The 13,440-nt window shown below is 41.8% G+C and overlaps 2 protein-coding genes across 5 annotated transcripts in view; both read left to right on the plus strand.

Moving 5' to 3' along the window:
- The window catches only part of arl6 (ADP-ribosylation factor-like 6), a 31,834-nt gene extending 26,785 nt beyond the window's left edge, over positions 1 to 5,049 (plus strand). For 2 of the 4 annotated variants that reach the window (XM_055644574.1, XM_055644575.1), the window contains one exon: positions 1,115 to 1,254. In XM_055644574.1, coding sequence (XP_055500549.1) covers positions 1,115 to 1,203 — 89 coding nt within the window. In that variant the 3' untranslated portion in view covers positions 1,204 to 1,254. Of the gene's footprint in view, positions 1 to 1,114; positions 1,255 to 3,976 lie in introns of those variants that run through there. The other 2 variants (XM_055644572.1, XM_055644573.1) reach the window with 2 other exon arrangements.
- A 2,816-nt stretch (positions 5,050 to 7,865) lies between these two features.
- LOC129703109 (uncharacterized) overlaps positions 7,866 to 13,440 on the plus strand; it is a 28,586-nt gene continuing 23,011 nt past the window's right edge. The window contains exons 1-2 of the mRNA XM_055645307.1: positions 7,866 to 8,651; positions 9,474 to 9,651. The gene's annotated coding sequence lies outside the window, so the exon portion shown is untranslated. The remainder of the gene's footprint in view (positions 8,652 to 9,473; positions 9,652 to 13,440) is intronic.

Consider the following 13,440-nt stretch of genomic DNA (forward strand, 5'->3'; position numbering starts at 1 on the left):
CACTCTATTTCTATATTATCTCACTGTTGCATCCACTCCCTACTCACCTGGAGCAATTTACAGAGGCCCATTACCCTACAAACCCACACATTTTTGGGGCTGTGTGAGGAACCAGAGCACCTAGAGGAAACCTATGTTAATGTTATAACCATATAACAATTACAGCACGGAAAACAGACCATCTCGGCCCTTCAAGTCCGTGCCGAACACTTATTTTCCCCTAGTCTCATCTACCTGCACTCAGACCATAACCCTCCTGTATCAGCAATAATAGCTGGACATTTTTTCTCCATTTTGTTTTTTTGAAAATGCATGTTAAAATAAAAAATGTAATAAATTGGATTAAGGGTAATTGGGATAAATTTCTACAAAAAAAAGTATAAAACTTATTTTGATGTTTCTTGATGTATTTTAAATTTATTGATGTTAAGAATTTTAGCTCTAGGTTTAGAATAGAGAAACTTGGCTTGTTCTTTGGTTTATGGAGCAAAAAAGATAAAATGTAGAATTGATGGAAAAATAAAATGGGTTTAGATTGGGTAAATAAGGGGAAGCTGTTCTTATTAGTGATGTTTGCAAGGACCAAGACATAGATTCAAAATAATGGGCAAACAAGAGCTGCAAAAACAATATATATGCAGAGATGTTAATGTTGTGAGAACCTTTGCCTGCATCAGTAATGGAAACTGCCAATACAGGTTTTCAAAAGAGAAATAGATAGATACTGGTGGGAAGATAATTGAAAAGCTCTGGTGAAGATGGGAATGGAAAATGAATTGCACTGTGGAGAACTGGCATGATTAAGTAATTCAAATGGTTTCATTCTCTGCCTTAATAATTCTGTGGTTTAATCATATGTTTAAATCTTACATAGTTTCAAATTTGAAGATTTGATTCAGAACTTTTTATTAATAGGGCAAGCAATTAGTGCATTTTGTTTGAAAGATGAAATAACATGAAAATTAATGTTCATTTAAGATTCTTATTTTAAGTGTCAGATGTCATTTGTACCATCCTATATTTTTAAATGGCTCTTAGAATATATAACTACAAATTTATCCCTGACTATTCCTAAGATGTTTAGTGAAATATACATCTATTGTATAATCTACAGTGAAATTGAAAGCCATCTTGGAAGATACAGTGCCTTTAAAGAACCTGACTTCTAAATCAAGTGATCTTCTCAAGGCAGGGAAGCAGTGAGGGAAATGCCTGAAGCCACTTTTAAAGTATAATAAAAATGCTTAAAACAAAGAAAAACAGAATTCTTTCTTGTATCTTTTAAGAAACAAGGAAAAGTATTTCTGGATATCTACAAGTTATACGAACTCTGCTTTGATGAAACATATTTTTGCATTATTTAACCTGTAAAATCAAAACAAATATTAGACACTATAATTAGAATAAATGAAATTGTGCATAGAAATTCTTTAAATGTATTATTTGAGAATTTGATTACAATAACTCAAATATGGTTCACTGGATAAAATATCTTATGAATTTAAATGATAGTTTTCTGACCATGTGATATGGCTGCCTGCAGTGCCTATTGCTGTAAAACTTCAGCCCCTGGGAAAAGGAGCATTGATTATAGGAGATCATAGGGGGGGGAAAGGAACTCTGCCCTTTCTTGTGACATGGTGCTAATTTTGGTATCAAGCCTTCTAACTGAATGCTTCATGTGAAGTATTGTGTTCAGTTTTTGTCACCCTGCTATAGCAACGATGTCATTAAGCTGGAGTAACTCAGCAGGTCAGGCAACATCTCTGAATAAAAATGATAGATGACGTTTAGGGTTGGGACCCTTCTTCAGACCTTCTTCAGACATAGGTTTAAGATGAGAGGTCTGAAGAAGGGTCCTGACCCGCTGAGTTACTCCACCACTTTGGGTCTATCTTCTTTATTAGGAAAGAGATTGGGCAGGCTAGGACTTTATTCCTTGGAGCGCAGGTGGGTGATCTTACAGAGGTGTATGAGGGGAGTACAGTCTTTTACCTAGGGTAGGAGAATCAAACACCAGAGACATAGATTTAAGATGAGAGGAGCAAGATTTAATATGAACCTAAGGGGCAACCTTTTCACTTGGATGGTTCTGGGTATATGGACCAAGCTGCCAGTGGAGGTAGTTGAGACTGCTACTACTAAAGCTGAAAGCTATATTCTGCACCCTGTATCTTCCCCCTTAATGTGTCTATTGTATTTGAGTTTGACTTGGTTGCATTTATACAAGTTATATTTGATCAAATGCAAAACAAGGCTTTTCATTGTATCTTAGTACACATGACAATAATTAACCTAAAGCTAAATAGTATCACTCAGAGGGCGGTAGGCTACCAGAGGAGGTAGGTACTGTAACAGCTTTTAAAAGACACTTGGACAGGTACACAAATAGGAAAGGTTTAGAGCAGGGGTTGCCAACCTTTTTCATCCCGTTTACCCCCGGCAACTTTTCTAATGTAAATTTTGTTACTAATGTTACTAATGTAAATTTAATTGTGTTTTGTTCAATAATTTGAGTTTACACTTATACCATAATAAAGCAACCGACAAGGGGAAATTTAAAAATACTGTTTTTAACAAATCCAGAATCAACAAATTTACCCCCTGGCTAGGCGAAATTAACCCTCGGGGGGTAAATTTACCCCAGGTTGGAACCTTTGGTTTAGAGGGAAATGTGAACTTCGGTGGGTTATATTGGCCAGCATGGACCATTTGGGTCGAATGTCCTGTTTCGGTACAGTATGACTTGGACTCTAGGATGCCCACTCAGTACTGCGAGCATTTCCAGGTCATGTTTATTATTGTAACCAGATAAACATCAAAGCTTGAAATAGAAAAAGAATGCAAATATTAGAAATCTGAAATATGACAAAAAAGAAAATGCTGGAAATACTAGGTTGTCCAGGTAGTAGCTATAGAAAGTGAAACAGGATCAACATTTCAGTTCAAAATCCTTTCATCAGAATTCACTCTGGATGTGGAAAACACTTATTTGCTTGCGTCCAACACTACCCATTAATGTTTGAAAACGCCTCCTAGTCTATAGTTATGTTTTGAATTATCATTTACTAATTTTTACAGCTTCTATTAAAGCATATTTTCTACCCAATTAATTAAGCATATTTTTAAAAGTATAATAAACTTCAGTGAGCCAGATTTAATATCTGATAGATTTGTTTCACTGATGACCTTAGCCTAAAGGGCCTGTCCTACATGGGCGCCATTTTGCGCATCATTTATGCGACAGGCCGGTAGTGACTAACGCGCAACAGTCGCGCGAAAATCATTTAGCAGTACAACAGTCGTGCACCAAGTGCCCCTGAGGGCCCTGCCCCCTTCGGGAGCCATTTGCGATGTCGTTGGTACCTAGTCCGATCTCCGTGGCAAGGATTTTCCCAGTGAAAATCAAAGATACTATGGTGAAAATGTTTCAAAACTACGAGCGCTTTATACCCGAGTGGTCACGTGGTGCGGCGCTCAAATGACGTGCAAATGATGCGCTGACGGCATATGGGCGGCGCATGGTTACGGATGTTGACGCACGGTGACGCATAATAAATTAGCATAGGCAACATTCGTGCGTCACTGCGTAATCATGCGTCACCACGCGCTACACGTACGCCATCAGTACGTCAGCGTGCGCAAGGGATGTCATGCAGGTGGCGTGCGAGGATTTTGAGCCTCACAAAATTCTGGGGCGCCGCGCGTCATTGCATACCCCACCCTTCCTCACCACGCACCAACCAATTTTTGGCATGTCGAGGAAATGACGCTCAAGTGGGACAGGCCCTTTAGTCCCAGCAATATTCTGGTCAGGTGTGCTCTGAATAACATTCAATTTTTTTTTTTTCTTATCACCATTTCATAGATGCTACACAATTGATTATGATGGATGTCTGCTGATCATAATAGGAAAATGAAGTGCTGTTATCTTTATGCATCAAGATTATTGATTTTTCTGTTATTAATTCACCAGATCAAATCAAAGCAATGAAGACGTGAAGAATTAATGGCACATGAATGCCTCCAGTACGACATAGCAGAATGTGACTTGGCACAGCTTGAGAATTGAACTTATGCTGAGATATGTCTTATCATGTTGTGGACTCAATTTTATTCTATCTTTGAAATGTATGCTGAAGGAAGAAAAATAATGTACATAGTCAAAGTAATAATGTGTAATATTTTTACAAGTTTAATGTAGATTTTGCGAAGAACCATATTAAGGAATTAAGCTAGAGATCTGGAAGGAGTGCTTTTTGTTCAAGTACTCGCCAGCAAAAGACCCCTGAGAATTTATTTTGATTGTGTCTGGAAAGATCAGAATTGCCAGATGGACAAGGAGTGCTTGCAGTCTGCTGTAACCAAGTCACAAAGGTGGAGTGGCCTCGCGCAGTCACAAGCTGCTTCTTGCTACGCAATCACTTCACTTCCCACTTTCAGGTTGGTCTGAAGGTTGTTTACCACTGATCTGCACAGGTGCAATCCCTATTGAAAAGGCTGGGCAAAACAATGTGATTAATGTAGGACCTGTCTAAACAGCTCTTTGAGATGGTCAGCACAGACTCAGTGGGCTAAGAATCTGGTTCTGTGCTGTGTCTCTGCCTCTCTGAGAAGGCAATCAATTTAAAGCTCTTTATGAAGTTAACTTGTCAAAATATCGAAGTACGGAAAATTTTAAAGTCCATCCACACCTGTCATCCCCTTTGTAGATCCAAGTGTGTTGTAAAATATGTATATTGAATATTTAAAATGTGATCATTTTCTCCAAATGTATAGCTCTATAGAGGATGATGGAGATATGTATTAATATGACAGCAGTCTCCTGCATCCATTTTGTTAGGTCACTCAAATTAAATGCACTTTTGTGTGATTCTCTTTTACAATCACCCGAAGCTTTAAGGGATTTTAAGTTGTATTTGATTAGGTTATTACTGAATATATTTTAGGCTTAGCTTTATGAAAAGAGGAAATCGGATCTACTAAAGGCCCAAGCCTTTTGTTGATCTGAGCCCAACTTGCAAACTAAAAATAAACTGAAGCAAGTCACATGGTGGTATTTAATTTATTTTTTAATCATCTTTTGAAGAGTAGTGAGTGCAAAGTCTATGGCAGCTGTAAAGGGGGCAAGTGAAGGATTAGAAAGCTGCTGTGGTCAGTGATTCAATAGTTAGGGAGACAGACAGGATATTTTGAAACCGTGGATGTTTTTCCAGGATGGTTTGTTACTTTGGTCAATCTGAAGAAGGGTCTCGACTTGAAATGTCACCCATTCCTTTTCTCCAGAGAAGCTGCCTGTCCTGCTGAGTTACTCCGGTATTTTGTGTCTACCTATGGGTTGTTACTTTCTTGGTATTGTGTTAAAAGTATCGAACCAGCTGTGTAATCAACTGAGTAGGAAGGATGGAAGGCGGGAGTTTAGTCCATATTGGTACCAGCGACACTTGAAAAACTTGAGATTTCAAGGGTTAATTTCTGCCACTGGTATGGCATGATATTGAGGACAGCACTCAGAGTGCTGATCAATCTTTAGTTTTAGAGATACAGCATGTAAACAGGCCATTCGGCCCACTGAGACCATGCCGACCAACGATTACCCATACACTAGTTCCCTGTTATCTCAGTTTTGCATCCTACTCACTGGGGCATTTTACAGAGGCCAATTAACCTAAAATCCTGCATGTCTTTGGAATGTTGGGGGAAACGAGAGCACCTGGAGGAAACCCACGTGGTCACAGGGTGAACATACAAACTCCATACAGACAGCGCCCGTAGTCAGGATCAAATTCTGGTCTCAGGCGCTGTAAGGGAGAAACTTTACCACTGCGACAACTGATTGTGCAGAAGTAGGGGCTTTAGATTCATGGCACATTAAAACTGATATTGGGCATAATTGGGCCTCTACAAGCAAGACAGGCTAAATCATAACTGAACTGGTGCCAGTATAGCGATGTTTGCCTGTTTCATTGGGCAAGGTTTAATCTTCTTTATATTGCAACTGCTGATTTGTAACTATCCTGTTTGTATTTTTTTGGACAAACTAAACTAATTTAGAAAAATAAATGGATTGAGTGGATAATGAGGTAAAATGGGGTTTCTCGATAAATATGTGAAAACCCATCTTCACCAGGAGAAATGTAACCATTTCTTTCTGACCTGTCACAGAAGATGAAGAAGGATAAGATGGAAGGACTAAATTCCAATTGCAGAAATGCTCCAACACAGTTAGATTCAAAGTGTGAAGATCATCTAAGGAAGCACAATTAAGATGGTCAGGCATGTTGTCTTAATGTTTGGTGACCACCTTCCAAGCTATCAATAGGTGGACAGCATAAAAGGTACAAAGAATGCTTGCAATGAAGAGCAAACCAAATCAAGAGCATTCAATACAATCATGCCAGATAAATCTCTCTTCCTGCACTATCCCTTCATCCATTGATTCCTGTTGATATCCCCAAAATGAATTGATGTATGCATTGTATATGCTCAGTTATTGAGCTTCAACATGTTATAGGAGCAGAATTAGGCCACTCAGCCGATCAGGTCCACTCATGGCTCATTCAATCATGGCTGATCTATCTTTCCCTCTCAACCCAATTCCCCTATCTTCTCCCCATTACCCTTGACACCCGTACTAATCAAACAGCCCTCTTTGGTTACGGAAGTCCACAGATTTGTCGTTGGATGAAGATTTTGTTTCATCTCCGTTCTGAATGCCAGACCCTTAATTCTGAGACCTACCCCTGGATCCAGTTATCTCAGCCTGCAGAATTACCATCCTGACACCTACCCTTCCAAGCCCCTTTCTAAAAAACAAGACAAACTGCTGAAGGAACTTGGCGGGTCAGGGGTCAAGATTCCAGCATCTGCACCCTTGTGTTTCTAAGCCCCTTAGGAACTAAAGTAAGTTTTGATGATTCTACCTTTGGCTCCTTTCTTGTGATGCATAAGTCACCGAGTGACAGAATAATGATCAATCCTAAGTGTGCGTATCTAAGCTAGTTCAAGTCAAAATGCTGCATATCCAGTCTAGTGGTTGACAGGCCATTGGCAGATCAAAAGACATCAAGGTAAGACCAATTTTTATAAGATTTAGCAACTCATTGCTCACCGTGTTTGTAAGTATTCTTATCGAATCAGTCATCAGGCAGAAAAAAAATCCTTACCCCCACTCCCATCTCTAGCTCTGAAGGACATGCACTTGAATGATCCTTCCAAACATTTCCAATATTTCTTCTCCACAGCATCACACAGTTGCCTTATGGTGAAGCAACTCTTCATCTTTGTTTCCCCCTGGTGTTCAAAACATGCAAGAGGAAGAGGAAAACAAGAAGAGGAAAAATGCCCACTGAGAGTTGTGGCTAGGTCAGATCTGGCACAGGTCCAGTACCTCCTTTCAATAGAGGAGACAGCTACTAGGAAGATGGATCATCTACTAACTTAATTTAAATGAGTTTAATTGTGTTTTAATATGTTTACATTATAATATTTCTCAGCTTTGACTGCTGGCAAGCCCGGAGGCATGGTGTGGCTCCCTAACAAGGTGTTTTGCAGGTGGCCTTACTGTTCAATCAGCTTTATGCATTGATTACTGCCGGGAGATCTCCATATGAGTTGCCCCGGCAGGTAGGGGAGCTACAAGGGCCTGGGAGAGATTGGGCAGGCTGAGACCCAAGGGCCTGAGCTACAGGGAGAGATTGGGCAGGCTGAGACTTTAGTCTTTGGAGTGCAGGAGGATGAGGGGTGATATAACGGGTATATAAGATCACGAGGGGAATAGATAGGGTAGATGCACCGTTTTTTAACCTATAGTATGGAATTCTAGAACCAGAGGACATGGGTTTAAGGTGAGAGGAGGAAGATTTGGTAAGAACCCGAGGGGCACTGTTTCACACAGAGCGTGGTGGGTATATGGAATGAGTTGCCAGAGGAGGTAGTTGAGACAGGTCCTAGAACACCATTTAAAAGACATTTGAACAGGTTCGTGGATAGGAAAAGTTTGGAGGGATATGGGCCAAAAGCAGGCAGGTGGGAATAGTGTTGATGGTCCATCGTGGTCGGTATGGGCAAGTTGGGCCGAAGGGGCTGTCCCCATGCTGTATGACTTCATTAATGCGATGGCTGCTTAGAGTGACAATAAGGATGCCTTGGGAAAGTTGCTATCTTCATGTATCCGCAACTCCTAATCACCTCTTCCTGTCACCTAATCCAACACTTAACTTTTCCTAAGCTCTCCTACAACATGGCCGCACTTCCTGTGGTGCCTCTTTTGGGTTTGACTCATCTACGTTAAGAAGAACTAAAGAAGTGGGAGCAAGTGCTGGTCAATGAGCTTCTAGAAGCTGCTCCACTGTTCAATAAGAACATTGCTGACCTGACCTTGGCCTCCACTCTATTTTTCAGCCTCTTCCCCATAATTCTCAATTCGCCCGCAAACCAGAAATCTGTCATCTCGGTCTTGAACATATTTCAGCTTCATCGCTATGTCAAAGAAAGGGTGGCGCAGTGATAGTTGCTGCCTGCAGCGCCAGGGACCCGGTTCAATCTTGACGACGGATGCTATGTGTGCGGAGTTTGCACAAGGATTCACGCCACTGTTGACTCGAACAAATGCAGTCAATGCTCTATCAGAAAGAACTCCAAACTTCCAGGTAACACAATAAATTCTCCAGATTTAACTTGCAACCAATAGCACAAAAGTGGGTCATGGAGCCAGTTTTGTAAATTCCTTTCGCCTCGTGTACAAATTTCCTGTTGTAATTCCGGTTTTAAAAGAGCTATTGTTCATGAGTTCATCCCTAAAAGGTGCCTTATGATTGTAGATGTCTCCAATTAATCCCAGAAAGGGCAACACATTGGTGCAGCTGCTTTCTTGCAGCGTCAGAGACCCGGGTTCGATCCTGACCTCGGATGCTGTCTGTGTAGAGTTTGTACGTTCTCATTGTGACTGCGTGGGTTTCCTCCCACAACTCAAAGATGTGCGGGTTTGTAGGTTAAACTGGCCGCTGTGAATTGCCCCTCGTGTGTAGTAGGATAACTCGTGTGAACGGCGTGGGCTCAGTGGACCGAAGAGCCTGTTTCTCAGCTGTATCTCTAACTAATAGATTCGTTTTCAGTTGAGTGAAGATACCTGGGGTACGTTAAATATGTGTTTTCAGACATATGTTATGTTGCCTCAATAATAACAACTGGTTAATAATGAATTATTTAAATATATATTTATATTACCAAAGAAACAAGGTCGGTTTTCACGGCTTCACTGAGAAATGGGGGATTTAAGGTGAAATCACGTGGACGTGTTAAGATGTTGAATTTGCAACACAGTGGAGAAACGGTCACATTTGCGACATTCCTTTTCAAGTAGTCGGCGCTACGTATCCAGAGCACCTGTCAAGCCGAGAGACTCCACCTTTTCACTGTTTCTGTCAGCCCTGCTGTTCAAGTCTGACCAGTCCAACTTCACTCGCTTTCAGAGGAGACTTCGCTGCTGACTGAGATGCGCCGCTCCCTCCGGCTCTCGGGAGAAAGATGAGTGCGTTTAAAATCCCAAGTATTTTAAGAAGACATCACAAAAAACATATCCAGCCTATTCTCTTCGAATAAATCACCCGAGGAAGAAAACCCAGAGGAAAACGCATCCCAGACTGGCGGGTAAGTCCCAGAATAGACCTGTTGCAATGTAGCATTGATTAACACTTGGAAATACGTTGACTTTTTTTTTACTAGATTGGTTATGTTCGGGACTCCTGAAGTAAAAGAGCTGCTTCAAAAGTTACGGGGTGCAATCAGAGGAACCCGTCTGTGAATAAAGGATTGGAGGGAGAGAGGCAGGGAACACGGGCAAGCGAGAGAGGGATAGGCAGAGATGGACTCAGAGTGCTGGAGTAACTCAGCGGGTCAGGCAGCATCTCTGGAGAAATAGGATAGGTAGCGATTCGGGTGGGGAACCTCCTTCCGACTGATAGGCAGGTCTGTGTTGATGTACAGAATAAGTGCGTCATTTGTATTGAGGCATTAAGACAGATAAGATGTTACCAGGACATAAGTGACTAAGCTATAGAGCGAACTTGAGATACTAGGACTTTATTCCCCGTAGCGCTTGAGGCTGACGGGCGATCTTATAGAGGTGTATAAAACCACGAGTACTGTGTAGAAAGGAACTGCAGATGTTGGTTTACACTGAAGATGGACACAAAATGCTGGAGTAACTCAGCGGGTCACGAGGGGAATAGATAGGGTGAATGCACTTTTACCCAGAGTAGGGGAATCAACAACCAGAGGACATGGTTTTATGGTGAGAGGGGAAAGATTTAATGGGAGTCAGGAGCAACTATTTTCACTCAGTGGGTGGTGGAGATATGGAATGAGCTGTCAGGGGAGGCAAAAAAAAAAGACAGTCTGGAGTAGCTCTATGAGTCAGGCAGCACCTCTGGAGAATGTAGATGGGTGACATTTTGGGTCGGGACCCTTCAGACTGATTTGTGATGGGGGTAGGGGGGAGAACTGGAAGGGAAGGACAAAGCCTGGCAACGAATAGGTGGAATATGAGGTGCTGTTCCGGTTTGCATTTGACCTCCCTCTGACAATGGAGGAGACCCACGACAAAAAGGTAATGGGAAGTGGATTTAAAATGATTAACAACTGTGCGATCCAGCAGACCTTGCCAGACCGAGCACAAGTATTCAGTGAAGCGGTGTAGCTACAGTATTTATGTGTCTTCTCTAATCTGAAGGAGCGTCCCAACCAAAACATCACCTATCCACGTTCTCCAGAGATGCTGCCTGGCCTGCTGAGTTACTCCAGCATTTTGTGTCTTTCCTTGGTAAACCAGCATCTGAAGTTCCTTGGTTCTAAATGTCATCTAGATGTCTAAATGTAGGTGGTTAGACTTGGTTAGACTTAGAATGAATATTGGCAATGCTCACTTTAATGGCACAATGTAACCTGTCACTCATCAACCCGGGCCTGAATGTTGTACAGGTCCTACAGCATGCAGGTAGAGTCTCTTTCATTCGCTGAGGAGTCGTACAACAAGGAAACGGGCTCTTTGGCCTGGCAACCATCAAGCACCCATTTACACGAATTGTATTTTATGTTCGTCACATTCCTCTCCCGCATGTTACCCTTCACCGCACATACCATAGGTAATTTATAATGCCCAGTTAACCTACCAACCTGCTTGTTTTTGAGGGAAATGGTGCACCAGTTGGAAGCCGGTGTGGTTATATGAAGAGCATGCAAACTCCACACAGACAGCACTGGAGATCAAGGTCATTGGTACTATGTGGTAGCAGTTTGATTGTCAGTGCTAGTTGTGCAATGTTATACAAGTATCTCCGATTTAATTTTAGTTTTTTTAGTTTTTATATGCAGTACGGTAACGGGCCGTTTGGTCGACCGAGTCGGTGCCGACCAGCAATCCCCACTAACACCATACTTGCCACACACACACACACACACACACACACACACACACACACACACACACACACACACACACACACACACACACACACACACACACACACACACACACACACACACACACACACACACACACGGGACAATTTACAATTATACCAAGCCAAATACCTGACAAACCTGCACGTCTTTGGAGTGTGGGGGGGAAAACCAGAGAAAACCCTACACAGATCATGGGGAGAATGTACAAACTCTGTACAGACAGCACTCATAGGCAGATGCAGCCAAGTTGTTGGGACCAAAACCAAACTGAGCATTAGTGAGCAAATTATTCTGTCAATTACACTTTGGCTGATTGGGGGTAATTATAAGGCAGTTAAGAATTACACTGCTTTTTGTAAATGGACACACCTGACACATTTTCCACTTTTGTCTAGAAGATACTGGCAACGCAAACAAATCTGAACGAATCTTACTGAAAACCCACCACAGGACAATTGTGAGTAAGGTGGTGCAAAAATTGTAGTGCTATCTTGTACCGTTTTGTCGTAATTTCAGGATCTCACTCATTCACTCACTCTCTCACAGACAGACATCCAAACAAACGATGAGAGTTTTAGTTTAATCCAAGGTACAGTGAAAAGCTTTGTTTTGCATGCTATCCAAACCAATTAGATATACCATACATAGATACAATCAATTCAAACTCAAGGACAATAGAGAGAAAATAAAATGACAACATTTAGAAATGGTGTTTACACGTTGAAAATAGATTTAGAAGAGTAGAGCAATTGTATCTGATGGTATTAGATCCTTCTCTGGGAAGAGCATGCAAAGAATCATCACGCTCTGGCATCAACCCTCTGTGTATTAATCAAACACAGTGACAATTAAATGCTTAAATGTTTGAAAATGGCCATAAGATGTATTGAATTACTGAAGAGGAGATCACAAACAAACAGCACCAATGCTTAAACAATGAAAAATAAAAGTTAAAGTAATAGTTAATATATGTGCTAAGATGGCACCAGAGCGTGGCGACTTTAGAGATACAGTGTGGAAACAGGCCGTTCAGCACACCGAGTCTGTGCCGACCAGTGATCACCTGTACACTAGTTCTGTCCTACACACTAGGGACAATTCTGTACGTCTTTGGAGTGTGGGAGCAAACCAGAGCACCTGGAGAAAACCCATGTGGTCACAAGGAGAACGGACAAACTCCATAACAGCACCATAGACAACACCTATAGGCAGGATTGAGCCCGGGTCTCTGGCGCGGTAAGGCAGCAACTCTGCCACTGCACCATCATGCCACCACCTGTTCCTCAAGCATATGCTGGGCCACATTAAAAAATGCAGCAGGTCACAAATAGACAGGTCACATTGGGCATGGATGGAGAATTAAAGTGGTAGTCAACTTTAAGTTCACCTCTGCAGGCCTCTGCACCACAATGTGTCCACCCAATCTTCATTTTGTTTCTCCACTGTAGAGGAGAGAACATCATGAGCACCAAATGTGCAAATTAATTCTTGCTTCACCTGGAAGGACTTTTGGGTCCCTAGTTGGTGTGAAGAGAGCAAGTAAAATGATTGAAGATAAACACAAAGTGCTGGAGTAACTAAGTGGGTCAGGAAGCATCTCTGGAGAAAAAAGATGGGTGACGTTTCAGATCAGGACTCTTCTTCTCATCCCGACCCGAAATGTTACCCATCCTTTTTCTCCAGAGATGCTGCCTGACCTGTTGAGTTACTTCAGCACTTTGTGTCCATCTTCGGTATAAACCAGCATCTGCAGTTCCTTTCTACACGGGTAAAAGTATCGCATCGCCTGCAGTTACATGCAAATGTAATATGAGAAGGGGAATAGTTGATGGCTCTGGAAGAGTAGGCCAGGATTTCACATGGGGAATGATCTCTTTGGAATGCAGTAAGGGAAGGATGGGTCTGGTAGTGGAATTTTGTTGAAATTGGTGGATGTTGTGTAGAAATGTGGCAAATTCAAGGAAAAGAAACTTCTGT

The sequence above is a fragment of the Leucoraja erinacea genome, chromosome 13 (genome assembly GCF_028641065.1).
Source record: "Leucoraja erinacea ecotype New England chromosome 13, Leri_hhj_1, whole genome shotgun sequence".
Taxonomy (NCBI): Eukaryota; Metazoa; Chordata; class Chondrichthyes; order Rajiformes; family Rajidae; genus Leucoraja; species Leucoraja erinaceus.